Source organism: Octodon degus, unplaced genomic scaffold (genome assembly GCF_000260255.1).
Source record: "Octodon degus isolate 3935 unplaced genomic scaffold, OctDeg1.0 scaffold00028, whole genome shotgun sequence".
In the NCBI taxonomy this organism is placed as follows: domain Eukaryota; kingdom Metazoa; phylum Chordata; class Mammalia; order Rodentia; family Octodontidae; genus Octodon; species Octodon degus.
In genome coordinates, this window is record NW_004524604.1 from 10,006,354 (window position 1) to 10,031,293 (window position 24,940).

The 24,940-nt window shown below is 35.8% G+C and overlaps 1 protein-coding gene across 3 annotated transcripts in view; it reads left to right on the forward strand.

The window, feature by feature from the left end:
- The window catches only part of Neto2 (neuropilin and tolloid like 2), a 71,498-nt gene that overhangs the window by 35,980 nt on the left and 10,578 nt on the right, over positions 1 to 24,940 (forward strand). Inside the window, exons 5-7 of one of the 3 annotated variants that reach the window (XM_023713059.1) lie at positions 2,614 to 2,637; positions 2,742 to 2,869; positions 9,841 to 10,069. In XM_023713059.1, the coding sequence (XP_023568827.1) occupies positions 2,614 to 2,637; positions 2,742 to 2,869; positions 9,841 to 10,069 (381 nt within the window). Of the gene's footprint in view, positions 1 to 2,613; positions 2,659 to 2,741; positions 2,870 to 9,840; positions 10,070 to 24,940 lie in introns of all 3 variants that reach the window. The other 2 variants (XM_004629194.2, XM_023713060.1) reach the window with 2 other exon arrangements.

The window sequence follows — 24,940 nt, forward strand, 5'->3', positions numbered from 1 at the left end:
GTTAAATGTCTTTATGTGAAAATAATTGGGGAATTGTTAAAATATTCCTGCTTGTTTAAGCATTACCAAGATGATCTAGTTGTAAAACAAGCATTAATTTTGATAAATTATTAGATTTTTCCAAATCCAAAATATTTATTAACAAGATACATCTGCTATTTTGACTCTGTAAAAAATAATTAATGGTTTATTATTATTATTGTCATTATTTACTACTCAAATGTATTGTTGTGTTATTTATTCAAATAACAGTATGCCATGCCCTGAAAAAAAAAATTATGCTATTAATGGTAGTGTAATAAGGAGTATGTAATATACTATTTTATAGATATGGAAGTAAGAGATGAAATGATTACCTTATCCAGTGGCATACCCAAGACTAGATAGATTCCACCTTTCTAGGCAAGGTTTTTCCACTGTTATGTTTCCTTTATAATATACTGCAGATTGTGCAGAATAATTATTAAATAAAAGAAAAACACTGTGTTAGATATGCAAAATTAATATATGCCTGTGTCTGTTATTACTTAAAATCATGTTTATAAAATATCCCTAAGGAATGATATAGCTAGAGAAAAATGAATTGATGGTGAAAAGTTAGTAATTGGAGTAGAGAAATTTTATTAGCACAATAATGATATCTTAAAATTCTTGCCTATGTATGAAAAAAATAGGATTAATTTGCCAGATAGCTGGTATGACCACCAGCCCCTGTGCCATTTAGGATTTAGAGCTTTTTGACATTTCCTTGCTAAAAGTTTAAGTTAAAAAAAGCATAGACTATGTAGGGCATGGTGGACCATTCCTATATTCCTAGCACTTAGGATCGCTGTGGGTTCAAGGCCAGCCTGGCTACAGTAGTGAGTTTAAGGCCAGCCTGAACTACATAAGACACTGTCTCCAAAAAAAAAGTCTCTGAAATATATTAAAATTAAGTTAGCAATTTATTCCATTTTCCCAGTTTGTAACTTGATAACTTTGTAAGGTATATCGAATTAAAGACAGTTGTAACCAGAATAGAGTATACTGTTCCATATAATAAACTGTGTGAAATAAGTTTTCCAGACAAAGGGTTCGGAGACATTTGAGGCTGCCCAGCAGTTTTTTATTCTGGCAGTTTGGTATATTAAGGTTCTGTCTGAACTTTCAAAAACCTTTTTTAAGACACCTATGTTTGTAATTTTTAAAAACTTACTTTTATTGTAGTACAATATATAACATAAAATTTACTTTTTAACCACTTTTAAGAATGTAATTCAATAGTATTAAGTATATTCACAGTGTTTTGCAACCATCACCACTATCCACTTAAGAAAAAAAAAGTTTTTATGTGCGCATGTTTCACATTAGTTATATACTTTGTGGTATTTGGTACATGTATAGACACAACTTAATTCTTTTTACTTCTCTATTTTTTGGTTCCCTTCCCACTTACATAAAAGCTGTCGCCCTTTTTTTTTTTTTTTTTTCATTCTAAGGAAGGATTTATTTTCTGTTATTTTATTTATTTATACTTCGGGTTTCTTGTATAAAAGAAACCATGCCATATTTAAGCTCAGGTGTCTGATTCAATCTAGCATTGTGGTTTCAAAGTTTAAAAAAAAACTTTAATAAACAACTTTTTCAAAATTAAATTAAATTTTAAGAAAAACGAAAGACAAGAAAAAGTTAAGGTTTCTTGAAAGTAAACACTAATAGTCAATTATTTGTTCAATCTTGCATAACTATTTTTGTTAATCGGAGCAACAGATCTGACAATAAAAATAGATAAGGTAACCATTGTTAATTAGCTATTCTTGTTTTAAATATCAGTAACATATGTACTGCTATATGTTTTCCTATTTCTGTCATTGTTTCTGCTATTTCTTTTTGCTTTTGTTTTTGCTCTTCAAAATAAAAAAAAATTATGATTCAGCAAAAAGGAATTTCATGCCTTTTAAAAACTGAATGATATTCTACTTCATAGACCACATTTTATTTACCTGTTTATCCTTTTTTTAATGTAATTGGGCAGGGTCTCACCACACAGCTCGGACTCATAGTGATCCTCCTGTTTTCAGCCTCCCCAACACTGGGATGACAGGCATGCACCACATGCCCTGTCTCTATAGCCATCTCAGCACATCTTGGGGTGGGGCCGACTTGGCATGTGGTACCAGGGATTGAACCCCAGTCCCTGTGCTTGCCTAAGCAGGTGCTTAGTCTGCTGAACTGTCTCACTGGGCCTCATCTTGAGACAGAGTTTCGTTGTATAGTTCTGACTGGTCTTGAACTCACTATTTAGTACAGGATGATCTCAAACTCATAGCAGTCCTCCTTCATCAGCCTCCCAGGTGCTGAGATTACAGGCATGCACTGCTACACTGGCTTATCTGTTCATCTGTTAGTGGACTAGCTACTACTTCTGGTAGTTGGTAGCATAAATTATGATATTGTGAAGTATAAGTATTATCATTAAGTGATTCTATAAGCACGTTTGTAATTGACTAGTTGCATGTAGTCTATATCAATAAAAGCTTCTTTTACATTGCTTTTACATGAAGCTTTGACAAGTCTTAAAATGTATAACTTTAAGATATCTGTCCCAATGACTATCTTCTTTTTCTGTTACAGATCCAGACTTTACTTACCTAGGAGGTATTTTAAATCCTATCCCAGGTTTAGTATATTACCTCTTTTTCCCCATGGTATTTTTGATCAGTTTTATTTTCCTTTGAACATCATTCATTTATTCTTTCTAGATTGCCAGTTTGAGCTATCAGGAGCTGATGGAATAGTGCGTTCCAGTCAGGTAGAACAAGAAGAGAAAACAAAACCAGGCCAAGCAGTTGATTGCATTTGGACAATTAAAGCTACTCCAAAAGCTAAGGTATTGCTGTGTATTTAGTCATTTCAAATAACATAATATGACATGGCTTGTGTACTTGTTAATTTTGGGTTCATGGCAATATTCCTTGACTATATAAATTGATACTATTGTTTTAAAAATTAGCCAGGCACAGTAGAATGTTCCCCTAATCCCAGCTACTTAGTGGAAGCAGAGGCAGTAGGATCATGAGTTCAAGGTCAGCCTGGGCCACAGAGTGAGACCTTATTTAACAAAGTCTCCATAAAATCGAGGCTTGTCTTCTTGAAGGTCATGGAGTTGGTCATAACAGTGCAAGACATAAACATGTTGACAGGATACAAAATCAACATTTAAAAATCAGTAGTTATTTAAAGTATATTAAACTATTTTACTGATTTAAAAAAAAAAATCAGTAGTTTTTCTATATATCACGATGGGGCCGGGGAGCTAGTTCAGTAGAATAAGTGCTTGCCTGGCAAGTGCAAGATCCTGAGTTCCATCACCAGGACTGCAAAAAAAAAAGGAACTAATCTATATACCATAATGAACTGATAGCTGAGAAAAAAGTCAGGGAAACAATGCTACTTATAGTTGTTTCAAAAAATACAAATACTTTGAGCCTATTTCTGTGTACTCACTGTTCAGCATATAGAGTCACTGACCATGTACTTATTAAAAAGTATTGTAGAGAAACATTTTTAAATTATTCTGACACATTGAGATGCACTGCTATTTTTGCTTTTAATTTATACCTCTAGTTAAAATTGGTTTTAGTATATACAAGGGCTGATTAACAAATACAATGAATGTTTAAATTTTTAAAACTTAGTGCAGTAAAAAACATTACAAAGAGCAATGAGATATGCATGATTGAAGTAAAAAGTGAATATTTTGAGGATTATTTAAACATTCATCATACATTTTGATCACCCTACATACACGTGTTGAAGAAAAACAAAGAGTGAAGAATGTACTTTGAAGGAATCATAAAAATCAGGTTTATGGTTAAGGTAAGACTAGAGATTAAATACCAGAAAACCCACCAGGTTGCACTTAGAAACATTGGGCAAAAGTTAACAAGTAGCTTTTTAAGAGCATATACTACAAATGAAGAAAGGTAACTATAAATTACAGTAATAAACTGAAATTGATGTTACCAATGCCCCTGGATAACTTCAATAGCCTATTATTGCCCAAGTGTAAACATAGCAGAAACTTGAACACCCACATTGAGAGAGGAAAGAAAAAGAAGCTAGCACTCATGAAACTTCCTTAAATAAAGCTAGAACCATAAAAAAAAAAAAAAGATTGACACGAACAGGGTAATTAGGAAAAGAATTATACTAACACATGTCACTGACAAGGAAACATATTTTTTCTGGTTTTAGTTCTTAGAAGTGGGTGGAGGAGAGCTGGGATCTCCTCTAACACTATATATACCTAAAAGCTTACTTTTGTGTTTGGGATATGAATCTACATTTCATGTTCAATCCAGGAGCTGCTAAACCCAAAAATTAACAAAATGATAATGGTCTCATAAAACCTTTAAGGCATCTAGCAGATATAAATCCAAAATGACCATGTGGTTTCAGGTTTGGCACTAATAAATCACCACTGAAAACCTCAGAATCTCAAATTAGAAGCAATCTGTCCTCACAACTCACCCATCAGGTAAGCAGACCAACAGAAAGAAGTTTCTTAGGTCTCTAAGAATTTAAATATATTAGATATCCTGCAAGAAACAAAAAGATGGGAAAGAAAATGATTAAGTATACTTTTTAACAATCAAATAGATCTATAAATAAGACATACAGTTATTAAAAGATTTGATGAAGTCTGATATGGCACACCACTGTAATCCCAGCATTCTGAGAAATTGAGGAGGGGGGATCAAAAGTTTAAGCCCATGTAAATTTGTGGAAGAAATTTGGATCTAAGAAATTTTGAAACTGTCATTGTACATAATTCAAATAGAAGTAAATGAAGTGTAGCAGGGCAGATAAAATGACTAGATTAAGCATCAGTTGTTTTGTTTTTTTTTTTTAAAGAGCTAACTTGGAGAGTCTCCTTAATAAGGTCACCTTGATGAGAATTGAAAGAATTACATGTGAAATTCCAAAAGTCAAATTCTATTTAATTATTGCCCCCCAAAAAAAGTTTTGAGCCCAACACCCACAACTTAATGACTTAGTAAAAGCCTGTCTAAAATAAAATTTTAAAGGCTGGTATGTACCTCAATTAAAAGGCCTCAGGTTTAACCCCCAGAGTTCCCCAAAAAAAGATTAGTATCAGAACTATCTGAAGAAGAATAAAAGCGCAAAGACAATAGGATACTGTGTTCAAATCGTTATCCAAAAAAAAAAAAATGACTAATAACCTACATTTCCTTCTCTAACCTGTGATTCAAGAATGAGGGCAATGTATAAATATTTCTGCACCAAGAGCTGGCCATGTTGAATTCCTTAAGTTTGCTTCTATAATGTTACAGCGTACCAAATTAATTCTAATCTATCATAGTATGTTTATGTTTATATAATTTGTAAATAAGTTATATAATTTTATATTATCACTTTTCTATCACTTTCTAGAAAATAAGTGTCATATATAAAATTATACTCTCAGAAGCTATGAGGTTTAGAGAAAAGAACCTCAACTTAAAGGCAATAATTATTCTGTTTCTGCTTCTGACTAGCTAGCTGGAAAAGTCACTTAACCCGTTTAACTTCATTATCTAGAAAGTAAATTTATATTATCCTTGTAATTTCATTATCGATAAACTGATATTGCTTACCTCACAAGGTTGTTGTGAGGATCAAATGGAATCATGTAAAAACCAATTTAATAAAATGTGCAGTCCAGACCAAAAAGTTATACAGATTAAAAAGGAAAAAATAAAATATTTTTATGTAATGTGATTGAGTGTTTATATTTAAAAATCTATCCAAAAATGCTCCTGGAACAAATAAGTTTATTTCAACATACCAAAATTTTTTATATCACTGTATACTAGCAATACCAACTGGAGTTCAAACTTGAGAAAACAGTACCATTTAAAACTCACTCCCCAGGGCTTGGAAGATAGCTCAGTGGCATAAGCACCTGCCTAGCAAGCATAAGGTGTCAAATTCAGTCACCAGTACTGCATGCCATTCCGGGCACGCCATGCTGGCCACGGAAACCAGATGTGGTGGTGCATGCCTGTAATCCCAGCACTGGGGAGGCTGAGGCAGAAGGATCATTATAAGTCCAAGCTGCATAGTGAGACTCTGTACCAAATAAATAAATTAAAATCATTCCCCATTAAGAAGTGCACATACCATCTATAAACTGAAACATATAGACCCCTGATGAAAACATCCAAAGACCAATCCAAATAGAAAGATGCACCAAGTATGCATATTGATAGTCTGTGCAATACTAAAATTTATTTTTTTTCCAAAATTGATTCATATGGTTGAAGACAGTTTCATCAAAATACTCATCATTGCTGGGCATGGTGGTGTGCCCTTATAATCCCAGCACTCAGAAAACTGAGACAAGAAGATCACCATGAATTCAAGGCCAGCCTGAGCTACGAAATGAGTTCAAAGTTAGCATGAACTATGTAGTGAGACCCTGTCTCAAAAAAAAAAAAAAAACATTCTCAGTTATATTTTTTAAGTATTATGGAACTAATTTAGAACTTAGTGACTGGGCATAGTGGCACATGCCTGTAATTATAGTACTTGGGAGGCAGAGGCAAGAGGATCCTTGTGAGTTTGAGACCAACCTTGGCTGCAAGTGAGCTCAAGGCCAGCCTGAACTGCATAGCAGGACCCTGTCTCAAAAAGAAAAAAAAAAAAAAATAAAAATAACAGGTGAGTTATAAAGCCCAAAATAATTTTTGAAAAAGAGTAAAGGTGGAAGACTGATCACTTGATTTCAGCATTTACCATAAAGCTTCAGTAATCAAGACAGTGAGATACTGACAAGAGGACAAAAATAGGTCAGTGGGAGAGAAGAAAAAGCCCAAACAAGAGATTTATACAGTATCATTAGTTGGTTTTAACAGATAAAAGGCAGTTCAATGGGAAAAGGAGTGTTCAACAGATAGGAATAGAACAATTTGATACCAATATTGGAAAATTTTAAAATAACTTTACGTATACCTTATATCTTACACAAAAATTAAAACATCATTAAAAAATGTAAACTTATACAGTATTTGGTAGAAAGTAAGTTTTCTCTGTGAAAGAGAAGAGAGGTTGAGGCAAGAGGATCCTTTTTAGTTTGAGACAGAACCCCAAACTCAAGAACACAAACAGCCCAATATTGTGGTGTGCTCATGGTGATGGGTTTTTTGGGTGGGTGAGTGGGTAGGTAGATTGGCTCTGAAGTACTGGGGATCAGACCCAAGGCCTCATGCATGCATATTTTGTCACTGAACCTCATTCCCATCCCCAGTGCTAAATGCACAAAGATGTTCAGAGGAAAAAAAAAAAAAAGCCACCATAATCCTTGCACACCCAAGATGAAACAAACTAGTTAATCGGTGATATTCAAGGAAAACATTCAGAGTACTTACATAAACACAGAAGGTAATTTATTAAAATGTACTGATAAATATACAAAACTGTTTTACTGTTTTCATCAGTGTCCTTTCCATAATGGGAGTAGATTTCTAGGATTTCATTTCACCGTTGTTGAGATCTTCTCAAATTCCAAAACACTAGCAATTCTTTTCACTACTAGAGTTTGGAACCAATTGGAGAAAGTATCTAAATCCACTGTAATACCTGTCAACATAAAGAGATTCAAAGTAGTCCTTTTTACAGTAAACTGAGGCTAGGTGAAGGGAATCGGCTTGATGAGACTGTCAAGTGTCTTGCTCTACCCACTAGTTTCACCTCAAGTCAAGACTAGACCATTCCACTCCAAGGAGAGGGATTCAGATTTCTATTTGTACATATTTGTCCAGGAAAAGAGACCAAACTCTCCCCCTTGATCCCCGGGAGATACAGATAGATAGATAGATAGATAGATAGATAGATAGATAGATAGATAGATACATACATACATACATACATACATACATACATACATACATAGACAGTTTGTTGTTGTTTTTTTACAGGATCTCACTACACAGCTCGGATTCATAACGATCCTCCTGTTTCAGCTTCCCCAGCACTGGGATTACAGGCATGCACCACCACACCCAGTCTTGGTGACTGGCTTAGTGTGCCCCGGAGCAGGGCCAGTGCTGCATGTGCTGCCAGGGATCGAACGTTGGTCTCTGTGCTTGCCTAAGCAGGCACTTAGTCTGCTGAGCTATCTCACCGGCCCTATTCTAGTAACTTTCCACCCCCCTGTTTGGCACACAAGCATAGGATAAGAGGTCAAGGGTTTCTAATACAAGATGTCTTTTCATAACACCTGGAGTGTGAGTACTTTGTGCCTTCCACATTTCGTCCCATTCATATTGCTAACAATATTTTCTAAAAATTGGTTGAACTAAACAACTAGAGTATTCAGTTGTGGTCACAACAGAAATGTTATATGGTCATAGTTTTCCTTTAACTCTAAAAATAAAAATGCCTTTGAAGAGTATTTACTGTTGACTTGCTTATAACCATGTTTCTTTGTATTAAAAGCAGAAAGTAAATAACTTCAAACATTTTGATGGTCTTACCAATATTTAGTACTACCAATCTATAGTTTACAAATCTAGTCACTCTACCCACTGTGTGCAACAATTACACTGGGTAGGGTGTACCAAAAGTCTCTAGTTGGAAGACCTTACAGTCTGAGAGAAAAATACTGTATTATCTGTCACCATAGAACCTGTTTTCAAAAACATGCTGCCCAAAGGTTAGAACACATTCACAAAGATCTTGTATCATTTAGAATGGCAAATCTATTTCATTACTTATTTCCCACTATGCTTGTAGAAATGTCAAACTGGTGGTTTCAGATAAAGTTAGTCAAAATTTGAACTATATTTTTAATTGTGTTTTTATGCCATCAATTTTAGAGGGGACTGTTTTTGTTTTACTAAGCCTTTTAAATCAAAAGTAACAAGAGTACCTATTTGATGTCTTCAGTAGCAAATTCAGTGGAAGATGTTATGATGTACTCAGTAAAATTTTAGTTGTAGTATCACACATACACCACTAGGTCCAAAAAATAGAATGTATGTGCACAAGGACACATGTAAGGGAACCCATCCATGGAATGAAAAATACTTCATAGAGTCAAGATGAACTGAGTTCAGACCCTGACCCAGAAGAACCCTGGACAAGTTCCTGAATCTCTCATGATGGAAACAGTACCTGTTTTGATAAGTGGGTTCTTTTATAGGTTGATGTTTAAATTCCTTCTAAACCCACAGGTACAGAAGTAAAGGATATCTTTGAACAAGAATGAGCCATATATATTTTAATTAGTAAACTGCCTCTAAATTTTATATAAAGAAGATGTTAATGGTCTTTACTTTGTCTGATAATGTAGAAAAAGTTAAGGAGTGAATCTTAAAACAATTTAAGTGTACAAAAAATAGAAAAATGGTCAAGTAAATGAGAGGACATTGTGGGGGTTGAATTGTTATAAAGAGCATAATATTTCTGTTGTGTTCCAGCAAAAGCAGGAGCTACATGTTTTTACATAACCTATAAACTCTGATTTTAAATTAGGTAGAAAAATTAAAATGGACACACTGATTATTAAAATAATAAAGTTATGAATGATCCTTAAGGTGGTTTTTATGAGGAAAATATAAAATGTGAAAGCTTATTCTCTTTGTAGATAAAATTAAAAGTTTACATGCCTTAATGCTTGGTTCCATTATTAAGACAAAGAAACAGACCATTAGTCTTAGATCTTAAACTGTTTAGGCATCAAGTTTTTGTGTTTTGTTTTCTCTCAGCTATTGTAATTCAATCTGATATGTACACTATGAACATTGAGAAGTAGGGGAAAAAGGGATTTTAAAGCAGTATTTTTTAATTTTACAGATTTATTTGAGATTTTTAGATTATCAAATGGAGCACTCAAATGAATGCAAGAGAAACTTCGTTGCAGTCTATGATGGAAGCAGTGCTATTGAAAATCTGAAAGCCAAGTTTTGCAGCACTGTGGCCAATGATGTAATGCTCAAAACAGGAGTTGGAGTGATACGGATGTGGGCAGATGAAGGTAGTCGGCTTAGCAGGTTTAGAATGCTCTTTACTTCCTTTGTGGAACGTAAGTACATAATTTCTATAGCACTGAGATCTTTTATGTACTCTCATTCATTCACAATATACTCCATGAGCATTGACTGTAAGAAGAAGGCCTTGTCACAAGGTCACAGCATGTAGAAATGAGTAACCATTGGTCCCTATTTTCAAGAACTGTCATGGGTGAAAATACTGTGTTAGCAAATATATTGTAACACAACATCACTCTTATGATACAAACAAATTAGGGATAGGGACTAGAGAATGTGGAGATATAATATTTTCTTTCAAAAAAATTTTTTTTTATTTTGGGGGTCTACAGGGTGTTCAGGGTCTCACTACTAGATCGGACTCATAGTGATCCACGTGTTTACAGCCTCCCAAGAGCTGGAATTACAAGAAAGCACCACCATGCCCAGTCTCAGTTGCCATCTCAGTGCACCCCGGTGGTGGGGCCAGCACAGTAGGCTGGCAGATTGAATCTGTGGCCCCTGCATCTGCTTGCAGGTGCTTTAATCCACTTAGCTATTTGGCCAGCCCAAAATTTTCTAATTTTAAGATAAAATAATGAATAATGGTGTTCAGCATTGTGAGTAATTATGAATCCACAAAACTATGGGCACCAAAAATTTGGATATGTTGTTTTCTTTTTTCAACTAAAAAAAAATAACTTTATATTTACAGAAAGTTATAAATTCCCACATGACCTTTACTCACATAACCCTAAAATTATCATCTTACAAAACAAAAATGAAACTTAACATTGATACAATATTATTAACTAATGTATAGACCTTGTGCAGGTGTCACTAGCTTTGCCTTTAATGCCTTTTCATGACCTATTTTCCCACATTGCATTCTTGTGTCAAGATCCTTAGTCTCTTCTGTCTGTGGCAGCTACTGTCTCCCTTGGGCTTCATAATCTTGGCACATGTGAAGAGTACTCGCTGGTTAGGTGGTACAGGTCTACCCATCTGTCTGATGTTCTCTCACATACTCATTTAAGGATATGTGTTCCATCAAGAATAGTTCAAAAATGGTGTTGTGTCTTTCTCAGTGCTTCATGTCAGTGGAGTAGGGGTGCATAGTATTGATTTATCTTATTGCTGGAAGTATTAACTTCTGTCACTTCTACATTTCACTGAGGTGTTCTCTACCAGTTTTCTCTAGTGTAAAAAAGCTGTTTCTTTTTCTGTTTAATAATTCTAAAACTGTATCCTTCCTCTCAGTCTTTAGTATCCATTGATGATTCCTATTTGTAACACCCCAGTTATTACTTTTGTGTTAAACTAATGATGATTTTTTAGTTACCATCCTTTCATGTACATAAATTGAAATTCTGCTGAAATCAAGTTTTTTTTATTTTAGGGTACTTGTATAAAAGAGCTATTTTCCCCCTCATTTACTTATTCAGTTATTTTATCCATATGAACTCATGAGTACTTGTTTATTCTATTATACTATAATAATTGTAGAATACTAACATTTTGTTGCCTAAACTGTGGCCATTGGAAGCTTCCCTCCTGTGTCCTTTCAGTGTGCCTAATTAGTACTTTTTTAATCCCTTACTCTCAGGCAGCACTGGATGAACCAGCCACAGCTGTGGTTCCCTGCCCCAGCTCTAGAGCCCTTTATATTATGTAAAAAACCTGACACTTAGATTCGTTTGTGACTGTTTATATTTTTTATGTGTCTCCTGTAATATCCTAGTTACTTTAAGCTATTTTTATTTTAGGGTACTTAGAACATGACTGTTATTCCCCGCAAACTGTGCAAAGAGAAATACTTGAAAAATATTCTTCTCTGCTGTTTCAGTTCTTTTTTCTCATTCTTTGCATTTTGTTGTTTTTGTAGAAATGAAGACATGTGTGTATTTTCTCAATTTCCCTTTTTTATTTCATGAAAGGAACATCATTATACTCTTCTACACTTTGCATTTTTAACAATATATCCTAGAAATAATTTGATTTTAACTTATAGTTCTTGCCCTTATTTTTTGTAGCTGCAGAGTAGAACATTATATGTACCATCTTCAGTCTCATTTGTGGATATATATTCCCAATATTCTTCCAAGTACAGACTATTATAATAAATAATATTATATGTATAAGATTCTTTGGTCAAAAAGTAAGCCACATATATTTTATTTAGGTATTTCTAAATATCCTTCCAAAAGGATTGTAGCTATTTTAAAATTGAAAAATATATATAACATAAAATCTGTTCTCAACCACTTTTAAGTGGATTAAATGCATTCATATTGTACAATTATTGATTTCCAGAGTTTTTGTTATCCCATACTGAAACTCTATCCATTAAGTAATTCTGCATTTCCTTTTCCCCACTCTCCCAACAGAGAGTAGAAAGTAATCTTAGTTCTACTGTCTCCATAATTAACTCACATAAGTGGAATCATACTATATTTTCATGTCTTGACTTATTTTACTTAGCATAAAGATTTTCAAGTTTCATATATGTTGTAGTATGTATTAAAATTTTAATCCTTTTAAGGCTAAATACTTCTCTATGCTTATATATTCTTTGATAAACATTTACATTGCTTTTGCCTTTTGGATATTGTGAATAACATTACTATGAACATTGACATAGAAGTTTCTGAGTTCTTCCTTTAAGTTCTTTGCTGAACCATAGGAATTGCTGGATCACATGGAAAATCCATTTAAATTTGTGAGGCATCACCAAACTTTTCCACAGTGGTTGCACCATTTTACATTTCCACCAGCAGTGCTTCAAGGGTTTCAATATCTCCATGTCCTTGCCAACTCTTGTGAGGATTTTTTGCATAATTTTTGCATTAGCCGTCCTACTGTATGTAAAATACTGTCTCCTTGTCCTCTTTATTTGCCTAATATTAGTCATGTTGGACATCCGTTCATGGGCTAATTAGCCATTATTATAAGTTCTCTGGAGACAAGTCTATTCAAGTCCTTCACCCACCTTTTAATTGAGCTGTTTTTGAAGTTGTATGAGTACTTTTTATATAGTTGTATGAGTTCTTTTTATATGTTTTTATTTATTTATTTATTTATTTATTTATTTATTTTGTGTGTGTGTGGCCAGCCAAGCCCACCAGGGGGCGGGGCGGGCTGGCATGTGGTGCTAGGGGATTGAACCGTGGTCCCTGTGCTTTGCTAAGCTTGTTTTAAGTAGGTGCTTTAGACCACTGAGCCATCTTACCAGCCCCAAGCCATGTTACCAGCCCCTCTTTTTATATGTTGGCTATCAGTTACTTACCAGATAAATGATTAACTGATTTTCCCAGTCTACATGTTGTCTTTTTGCCCTCTTAATAGTCCTTTGACACAACATAAATAGATTTGTTTTGGTAAACTCAAATTTGCTTTTGCTTTTGGTCCTTACAGTTTTGGTATAATATGCAATAAATCACCTTCAAAGCCAGATTTCTAAAGTTTTTCTCCCATATATTTTCTGTTGAGAACTTTACACTTTTAGCTCTTATTTTTAGGTCTCTGACCAAGTTAATTTTTTTATGATATAGGGGAAGGGTTGACATCATTCTTTTTCTTGTAGATACAGTTTTGCCAGGACCACTCATTGAGAGAACTGACCTGTCGCCATTGAATGGTCTTGGCACTTTTACCAAAAATCTGTTTACCATGCCTATTGTGAAATCAGGAAATGACTATTCCAACTCTTTTCTCTTTCAAGATTAATTTGGCTATTCAAGTTTTCTTGAGATTCCATGAATTTTGTGATGGGATCTTCCATTTCAGCAAAAGCAAAACAACCTCTATTGAATTTTGAGTAGAGATCACTTTAAATCTGTAAATTATTTTGATTTATATTATAATCTGAACTATCTGATTTCCAGTCCATGAACACAGAATGTCTTCCCATTTAATTGTAGTTTTCAGTTACAAGTACCCTGCCCCTCTTTGATTTTTGAGACAGGGTCTTGCTATGTAACCAGCTTGACCTCAAACTCATGGTAGTCCTCCTGCCTCAGCTTCCCAGTGTTGGGATTACAAGCAAGTACTACTACACTCAATTACAAGTCTCTTGGCGTCTTGATAAATGTGTTCCTAAGTATTTTATTCCTTTTAATGCTGATATAAATGCAATTATCTTCTTAATTTTTATTGTTCTTTATTAGTATTTATAAACATGAATAAGTTTTATGTATCAATTTTATGACCTGTAACTTTGCTGTATTATTGCATTAGGTTTAAGAGGTATGCAACTGTGTATATATCTGTATGCATATAGTCTTAGGTTTTCTACATACAAAATCATGTGATCAGCAAACATATCTGTTTTGAGATGGGTTCTTGTTATGTTGCCCAGGATAGCTCTAATTCCTGAGCTCAAGTAGTTCTGTGGCAGGCTCCCAAGTTGTTGGAACTACACATGCAAACTGTCAAAGCTGCTCTCCATTTCCCATTTTCATGTCTATTTTCTTTTCTAATTGCTCTAGCTAGAAGTTCTAGAACTTTGTATAAATGAAATGGGGCATCTCTGTCTTGTTCCAGATCTTACTAGAGAAGCCTTCCCTCTGGGCATGGTGGTACTCTCCTATAATCTTAGCTGCATCAGAAACTGAGGTAGGAAGACTACAAGTTTAAAGCCAGCCTGGACAATTATTGGTCTTAGAATAAAAAGAAGTAATGAAAAGGATCTGGGACGTATGTGGATGAGTAGTAAAGTACTTGCTTTCCATGTACATGAACCTGGATTCAATCTCTATAACTCCACACTAAAAACAGGAAAGAGAAATATTCAACCCTCCACCAGCATATGATGTCATCTTTGGGTTTTTGTATGTGGTTTTTATCACATTAAGAGTGGTTTCTTCTCTTCCTACTTTATTGAATGTTTTTATCATGAAAGGATGTTAAATTTTATCAAGTGCTTTTTCTTTCTTTTTTTTTTTTAATGTATTTAGGACAGGGTCTAAAGGTCTACAGGGTCTCACTACACCGATCAGACTGAATCTCCTGTTTTCAGCCTCCCAAATGCTAGGATTACAGGGGCGCGCCACCATGCCCAGTCTCAATTGCCATCTCAGCACACTCCAGGGGTGGGGCCACTGCGCTCTGCCTAAGCAGGCACTTTAATCCACTGAGCTATCTGGCTGGCCCCAATCACTTTTTCTTATTCAGCTGAGATGATCAAGTGAGGTGTTTTGCCTTAATTCTATTAATGTGATATATAACATTGATTCATTTAGAACTCATCTTTTCATTCCAGGCATAAAGTCCACTTAGTCATGGTATATAATTTTTTTAATATGTTGCCAAATTCCAAATAATATTTTCATCAGTAATGAAAATCCATGGTACCCTTTTTTATGTCATTTTCTAACATTGGTAGAAAAATGGTAGCTGCACAGTATAAATATGAGGGTTTGTTCCTTGACTTTTGGGAGGGGTTTGAGAATTAGTGTTCACTTTCCCTTAAATGTTTGATGGTCTGGATTTTTTGTTAAGAGTGTTGTTTGTTTGTTTGATCTTATTTTGTTTTGTTTGTGGTACTGAGAATTGTGCACAGTGCTCACTGAGCTACATCCCCAGTCCTTTTCTTTCTTTCTTTTTTTTTTTTTTTTTGTGATGAATTCTTGCTAAATTAACCAAGCTGACCTTGAACTTCCAATCCTCCTGCCTCAGCCTCCCAAGTAGCTGAGGTTACAAGCTGCCATGCACAGCTGGTAGATTTTTTTAAAATATTTTTCCAAGGGGCCAGGGAGATAGCTCAGTAGAATAAACACTTCCCCTGGCAAGCACAAGGGCCTGAGTTCAATCCCCGGTTCCACAAAAAAAAAAAAAAAAAATTCTCAAACCTGCTTGCTAGTTATAAGTCTGTTAATATATTTATGATATGAGGATCAGCCAAATAGTTCAGTGGATTAAAGCACCTGCAAGCAGGCGCAGGGGCCAGGGATTTGATCCCTGGGCCTGCTGTGCTAGCCCCATCCCTGGGGCACCCTGAGATGGCAATTGAAATTGGGCATGGTGGGCTGGTGAGATGGCTCAGTGGTCTAAAGCACCTACTTTAAAAAAAAAAAAAACAAACAAACAAGCTTAGCAAAGCACACGGACTGCGGTTCAATCCCCCAGCACCACATGCCAACCCCCTGCCCCCAGGTGTGCTGAGCTAACCACACACACAAAATAAATAAATAAATAAATAAATAAAATTAATTTTTTTAAAAAAGATTAAAAAAAAAGAAACTGGGCATGGTGGCGTGTACATGTAATTCCAGCTCTTGGAAGGCTGTAAACAGGCAGATCATTGAGTCCAATCTAGTAGTGAGACCCTGCACACCCTGTAGGCGCTTCCCTAAAATACAAAAAATAATTATTATTATATTTATGTATGATGTAGTTTTGGTAGATTGTATATTCCTAAGAATTTGTCCCTTTCCTTCAGTAATGGTGAACCTCTTAGAGCTTTCAGTGACAACAAACCACCCACTGTGGCACATATGCTATAGGTTTTCCACCACTGATCTAGGTTAATAGTTTGTCTTCTTTCTCTTAGAGCTCTTTTTATGCATCCATAGTAATGTCCTCACTGGGATTTCTGACTTTGAACAACTTGAATCTCTTTTCTTGTTTTAGTTTTTTTAATCTTTTCAAAGACCCAACCTTTGAAATTGTTCTCTTTTTTATTTTTTCATTCATTTTTATATTCTCTTTATCTTTTCAAGTCTTCATGACTTGTACTTTCAGATTCGGTTTGATCTTTTTCTAGTTCCTCTTTCTTTTTTTTTTGTTTTGTTTTGTTTTACAGAACCAGGGATTGAACTCAGGCCCTTGTGCTTGCCAGGGAAGCACGTATTCCACTGAACCATCTCCCCAGCCAAAGGAAATGTAGGCTTTTTTTTTTTTTACGGAACCGGGGATTGAACTCAGACCCTTGCGTTTGCCAGGCAAGCGCTTATTCTACTGAGCCATTTCCCCAGCCCCTTTTTCTAATTCCTTAGAGTACAAATTGTTATTGATCCTAGGTCTTCCTTCTACATTTTTTTTTCCCCTTTTTTGTGGTACTAGGAATTGTACCCAGAGCCTTCACATTGAACTACATCCCCAGCATCATGTTATTTTGAGACAGGCCTCACTAAGCTGCCGTGACAGGGTTCAGACTCCTGACTCAACCTCCTGAGTGTTGGGATTATAGGTGGTGTTACCACTCTCAGCTCCTTTTTTTCTCTCCCAAAGGTAGGCATTTATAGCTACTACTTTCCCTTCAAGTACTGCATGTTATGTCTCAAAGTATTTTATACTTTTTCTCATGATTGCTTCTTTGAAATCACAATTTGAAAAGTACATAAATAGTGTATAGTTTAATTTTCTACAAATTGGTCTGTTTTGTGGATTTTCTTCAGTACTGATAGCTAGTTTCTTTTTTGGTATAGGGAATTGAACTCTCAACCTCATGCTTGCCAGGCAAGCACTGTTTGGTTGAGCTATATCCTCAGCCCTAAAGTTTAGGGGGCCAGGGAGGTAGCTCAATAGAGGGTTTTTGTTTTGTTTTGTTTTTTGTGGAACCGGGGATTGAACTCAGGCCCTTGCGCTTGCCAGGGAAGTGCTTATTCCACTGAGCCATCTCCCCAGCCTCTGATAGCTAATTTCAATTCCACCGTAATTGAAAGAAATGTATGATTTCAGTCTTTTCATTCGCATTAAAGCTTGTTTAATTTTCATTAAGACTTATTTTGTAGCTGAACAAATAGTCTATTTTGGAGACTATTCTATTTGTCCTAAGAAAAATGTTTATTCCATTGTTATTAGGTCTAGTAGTCCAATTGGTTTGTAGCTTAGTTTGAGTCCTTTATTTCTTTGTTGGTCTACTGTCTGGTTGTTCTATGTGTTGTTGAATGTGGATCGTGAGCATCTGCATTTGTAGAAGTATTTGTCCCTTTGTTTCTGCCTGTGTTTGCTTCATATATTTTGGGCTTCTGATGTTTAGTCCAGATATGTTTACACTTATATATCTTGGTGAATTAGCCCTTCTATAAATCTATCATGTACCTTCTTTGTCACTTCTAAGTTTTGACTTAGTCTATTTTTGTCTGGGAATTGTGTCAACTGTTGTAGTAACTATTTACATAAAATCTTTTTCCATACTGTGACTTTTAATTTTTTCTACTTTTTTTGTTGTTTTTGTTTTTCTTTTTGTCTGTTTGAGCCAGGATTTTACTATGCAGTTTAGGCTGGCCTTGAACTCACTTTGTAGCCCAGGCTGGCCTCAAGCCCACAGCAATCCTCCTGCCTCTGCCTCCTGAGTGCTGAGATTTTTTTTCTAAAGTTTTAGGTCAAAAGATTGACTTGTGGGTAGCATATAATTGTATCGTGTTTCTTAAATCTATTTTGTCAGTCTCTTCTTTTTGCTTAGAGAGTTTAATTTCTCTAAGTTATAAGTAATTAGCAAGAAAGGAATTCTTCTATTTTGTTATTTATACTGTGTGTTTTGTAGCTTTGTTGCCCTTCATCTTATTACTGATTTCTTTTTTGTAATAAAAAATTTTGGGCCGGGGAGATGGCTCAGTAGGATAAGCGCTTGACTGGCAAACTCAAGGATCTGAGTTCAATCCCCAGTTGCAAAAAAAAAAAAAAAAAAAATTGATGTCCTTTTTTATAGATATGATCCTTGTGGCTACTATAGAAAATAAGTCTTTTTATGAATTGCTTTCATTTTTAGAAGTTGTCTTTACCATTTGGCCAGTACATAGGAACTTTTTAATAATAAAAGATGCTGTACAGACATTCATGTATAGTTTATCGAGCTTAAAAGTAGAGAACATTGGGTGAGAGATATAGCTCCATAGAGACATTGGGTTCAGTCCCAGACACATACGTGCACCACACATACACACAAAGAAACTTGGAGGATGGAGTTTAGCATTCTTCCTTTAGTTCTCGGATAATTCAGATAAATAAATCTTTACCAGAAAACTTGGCTTTCTTGTATTTCTTTGCCTTTACTATCTCCTAAAAATCTGAGTGATGTGTCAATACTTCCTAATGTTTATTTTGGTTATTTTGTTTATCATGAGTATAAATCATGTTACATTATCTTTGTTAGGAATCTTCTCTCAAAAAAATTCTGTCTGGGCTGGTGAGATGGCTCAGTGGTCTAAAGCACCTACTTGGAACAAGCTTAGCAAAGCACAGGGACCGCAGTTCAATCCCCAGCACCACATACCAGCCAGCCCCGCCCCCTGGTGGGCTGAGCTGGCCACACACACACACAAATAAATATAATTTAAAAAAAAAAAAAATCTGTCTTTTTTTTTCAATTGTTTTTAAATGAATCTTTAATTCACAATTTGGACAAGGCTCTGTGGTCCCTTTCCTATTTCATCTCCTATATGAACAAAATTATCACTTAAGACACATTCAGACTGCCCAGACATAGTTGTGTATGTTTGCATCACATATATTATATCCTAACTGATGGATATGGTGTAATGATAAGCTATATGCCTTGTGAACATTCAAAGTTTGTGCTGGGGATATAGCTCAGTGCATAAGCATCTGCCTGGCAAGTGCAAGGTCCTGAGTTTGATTCCTAGTACCGTAAAGAAAAAAAAATTTGTAAGTACAAATAGTGAGATATTACCACATATTTTCTTGAGACATCTGAAAATTAAGTTATTCTATGTTAATTTTAAGAGAGGTGATTATTCCATGGTTTCTGAACTAAAGTCATGGCTGTTTGTAACCATATATACACTGTTTTACAACTGAACTCATATCTGTAATGCTAAAGGACTTTTAAGTTGCCAGATAGTCAGTTGGGTTATGAAGCCAGTTAACACGTTAGCAGCATAACTGTACATGCATGACTCTGCCATTGGGCAGCTTGTACTACATGATAGGACAGTCCCATGCCACCCAATGGGACAGTCATGCATGGACCACCAGTGGGTCAAGCCAGTGGGAGCATATAAACTTCCCAGCTTTTCTATGTACCTTCCCTTCATTCATTTAATGTATATCAGACAAGATATTCTTCTTGATGCTGTGAGGTTAGGAAAGTAAATGACACAAGGTAGATAAGATAGTTCTATGGGTAGCTTCTCTTAGTTTCTTAAAAAAAAATACTTTGTGCTAGTGTTGTTTACACAAGATATCACGCCTATATCTTATACTTTAACTACTACAAAGACAAAAATACCCACTGTATTGACTATTGTAACTGGAACTAATCTGTTTCAAAACTGTTTCATTATCTTTCTTTCTCTTTAAAATTAAAGGAAAAAAGTAGATGAAAAAGTCCCTTAGTCACTTCTATGAGGTGACATCAAATGATGACAGCATAGGATTCACTGTGACAAAGAGAATTGGAAGCATAAGTGAAAGGGCTTTTCTGTGAAGTAAACCAATTACTTCTAGCAGGCAGCCAGGTGTGGTGGCAAACACCTATAGTCCCAGCACTCAGGAGGCTGAAGCAGAAGGATCATTCACAGTTCGAGACCAGCAAGCAGAGTCAGTTTCACAGCAAGTGGTCCTTGAGTGTAGTCCTTTGAATTTACCCTTAAAAGTAGAAATTTTAGAAGGTAAACATTAATTGAGGTTATTCTCAACTGAAGTAGTAAAATGGACTAGGCGTTGAAGTGAAGCTAATTTGGACCACAAGAAATAGTGTTAGAGAAAGAAGGGAGAAATGAGGCAGGCAAAGTGGATTAAGCTACAGTATGAAGGACATTAAAGGCTAAAGTTAGACTTATAGGCATCTGCAGTCTGGCATAATAAGTGCTACACTTTAGACAGGGCTGGAGGCAAGGTAAGGGGCATGGTCAAGGTGGGACCCATGAGGGCCTGCACAAGAGTGGTGCCAGGATGAAGAGTTACAGAGCAAGAATCAAGAGTTGGTAACTAATCAGGAACGGAGGCTGAGAATGAGTCAGAGACACCTATGATTTTGAGTCAGATTGACTTTGAAAATGAAAAGTAAACAGACAAGAATGGAAGTGTTCAGTTGTCTTGGACGTAGTAAATACCTCAGTTAGTTGGGAATGTCAGGAGCTCAGCTGTGGTATTTGCTGTTTATGAAATTTTTAATTTGAGAACTTTTTAAATTATAAAATAAATATACAGAGGATATTTCACTCTTTTAAAAAGTGCACATCAATGAATTACATGAAGACATAATTGGCAAGAAAATCTTTTCATCTTACTTTGCCACTAAGTTCATTTTCTCCTGACATGGGTGCCTGTTGAGAGTGCTGTCCTCCAGCCACATGTGTGGGCAGCCTAAAGGGGCATGTGCTGTGATTATTAGAACAGATCCCAGACACCAAACAATGAAAAATTCTCACTATAAACATAGGTTTTGTTAATTATATGTTAAAATGAGACAATTTTGAACATTGTTTCAAGGCTGGGGATGTAGCTAAGTGGTGAAGTCCTGAGTTTAGTCCCCAGTACTTTTTTTTTTTTTTTTTTTTTTTTTTTTACTGTTTAGTACAGGATCTACAGGGTCTCACTACACAGATCAGATTAGTAATGATTCTCCTGTTTTCAGCCTCCCAAGTGCTGGGATTACTAGCACATGCCACCTTGGCCAGTCTCAGTTGCTATCTCAGCAAACCCCAGGGGCAGGGCCAGCCAGCATGGCAAGCTGGGAATTAAACCCCAGTGCCTGTACCTGCCTATGCAGGTGCTTTAGTCCACCAAGCTATCTAGCCAGCCCCTCAGTACCTTTTTTTAAAAAGTCAGTGGACTAGGGAGATAGCTCGGTAGTCTAAGCACCTGCCTGGCAAGCACAGGGACCCAGATTCAATCCTTGGTACCACATGCCACACCCACCCTGGAACCCCGGACTCACAGAGCCAGCCACTGAAACCAGGTGTGGTGGTACACACCTATAATCCCAGCGCTGGGGAGGCTGAGTCAGGAGGTTCACTATGAGTCAGAGCTACATAGTGAAACCCTGTACCAAATAAATAAATAAATAAATGATTTTTTAAAAAGTCAGTAGCATGTAATGCAATATTTTTAAACAGAGAAACCCATTAGGACTCAGTACCCAAAGGGGCTCAGGGGGATCTGGTTATATATGTACCCTCTGTGTTGCATGTACCAAAATTTCTGACTGCCAAAAGGAAAGCAGGTATTTGGGTATAAGTGACATTGTTTTTACAAACTGTAGGCACAAACATATCGGAGTAAAGCCAGGTTCAAAATACTAAGGGCCAGCCTTGTAACTAAACCTCCAAAACATAGCAGCCTGCTTTAGCATCTCTTTTCTGCACAAGTGGATTAGTTTAAGTAAACCATGTTAGTGATATAAATTTATCGTTTTCTTGCTTTTAGAACATTTCTTATGAGGTACAGGGGATGGAACCCAGGTCTTCGCAGTGAGCTCTATCTTCTCTTTTTTTATTAATTTTATTGAGAAACAAATAGCAATGAGACAGTTTCAAAACCAATTAGTAGGACAGTTTCAATAATTAATATGTTGCATGTTGTTGTCTTTGTAGTAGTTTTTCCTAGTACAAGATACAGACATGATATCCTGTCCAAACACTATTAGTACAAATCTTTCTTCTCATTGAATCAAGAGAAAGTAGCTCTATATTTATCCTATTTTTGTATATACAGATACAAAATGGTCCTTCCTTTGTATCCCCTTTTTTTGTTTAGTTTTGTCAGAGATGGGTATTCCATTGCCATTTAAATATTGTAGGTGTGTGAATTCAGCCAAATAATCCAATATAGTCCAGTAGTCCATAATAGTAGTGGGTTATGCGTAGGACTGGCAATGTCAGAAGTTGTTGACTTGAGCCTTTTACAGCTCAACATATTAATATGGCTTTACTTTTTATACCTCGTTTTTATACTTTCTGCTTTATGGTTAAGACCAAGATAAAGCAAGACCTATATAATAAGAAATGTAACTTTTGTATCTGACAAGGTCAGTCAGATCCCCTCAAGATTTACCCTGAAGCCCTGTACCGCAGTTTGTAGATCCTTGTGTCAGCCATGTGGATGAGTCACGGCCATTGCCTGACCAATTTGCTCTCTGTGGGTTTTTTTGTTTGTTGGTTGGTTGGTTGGTTTGGTTTGGTTTGGTTTGGTTTAGTTTAGTTTGGTTTGGTTTGGTTTTTGAGAAGGATCTTACTAAATTGCTCAGTCTAGGTACAAACTTTCAACCCTCCTGCTGCAGCCTCCAGAATGCTGGGATTACATGTGGCTACCTGCTCACAAGTTTAGATCACATTGTATTTTCTGCAAAGCTAGTATATTTCTTACCAGAGTCATTATTTTCTAATGTGGTTTAATTATGGTATTTTATCCACATTCATTAATGATAACATCTCATTTAAGTGGTATTCTTACATTAATTAAATGTAAAGCTGAAGTGTAAGCCTGTTATGGTTTGTGTCTAATTGTTCCTCCCTTCTGTCCCCAAAGCTGCATGCAGTCATGGGTCAGACTTCTAGAGGTTGTGATTAACTCATTATCCAATTCTGGGATTATGGGTCTGAGTGCTTCTGGGATTATAGGTGTAAGTGCTGCACCCACCCTGGGAAGATAGCTTGAAGGCAATATGAGGAAGGGAAAGAAGCTTGCTAGCTGCCTCAGCCACTGCTTCTCCCTTTGCTCTTTGCTGTTTTCTGCCACCATGAACTGCCTCCCTCTGCCATGTGCTACTCTGCCTTGGAGCCAGCTGGGTATGGACTGAAACCTCCAAAAACTGTGAGCTAAATAAACCTTTTCTTCCTTAATTTTAAGTAACTGAGACAAAGTCTGTAGTAAATATAGCTCTGTATCCCAAAATTAGCTTTATTATCCAAGGACAAGAAGAAAACTGTCCCTTTAAAAGAGAGTGACCAAAATAAGGTACTTCACAAAACTTTATTTTTTAAAATAAAGTTTGAAAATCTCCATTTGATAAGCACATCCCATAGCTCAAGACAGCAAATTTTTAGATGCATATAATTGATTCAAATTGTTGAACTACTTTTCTTCTTCTCTAAGCTGTTAATGATTTGTGATTGTTACGAATCCATCCATGAAAACAGTATTGAAGGAGGGTTTATATAATTGGGCTAACTCTGCATGAGGAATTCACTTCATACTTACCCACTGTGGGTAAATATGACTAAAATAGTGCAACTTTGCTTGAATAGATAATGTAGCATAGCAATCAGGATATGTTTAACTTCCTCCCAGGCACTGACTACTAATATATACCTCCCTCTTTAAGAAAGGATATGGTTTTAGGAAAATAATTTCTAGGAGTAGAACTGTGAAGGCAGCAGGAGATATTTTTGTTACACTAAATCCATAATGTGATTTCCAGTGACATTGCCTACAGCTCCCCTGCAGGCTTAGTTGACGGACACAGCCACTGTCAGCACCATTGTCACACTCATCAAAGGTGAAGTGGGCAAAAGCGTTCATGTGTCCTCTTTTCCTTGACCTGGCCATAGCTAAAGGGAAAGGTAGAGACCTTGAGTGATAAGCAGAAAAAGTTTCATAAAAGGCATGATTTTTGTTATTTATCCTTACTTATAGATACAGAGAATTTGTTCATTTTATTATGGTTTTTAATTTTAATTCTGAAGTAGTTCATTGGCATTCTATATCAATAACTGATACCTTAATTCTTATCTTAAACATCTGTGCTGGTCAGTGAAAAGCCATAAAACTTAATGTATTTGTAATTATAAGTAGGTCACATTTGTGCAAAACAAAAATTGACAATATCAATGCTATTTTACAACTTCTTTAAATACTCTGGAGAGAAATTGCAAAGAGTCTATAATACAAACCAAGGGTATTTTTCTCTGTGTTCAATCAGTGAGCAGCATGGAGCAGAGAACCTGTCTTTTAGGATCCCTTTTAAGGCATAAAAAGCCATCAAAGTATGGTCATGCAATTTTCTGAGAAGATAAGAATAC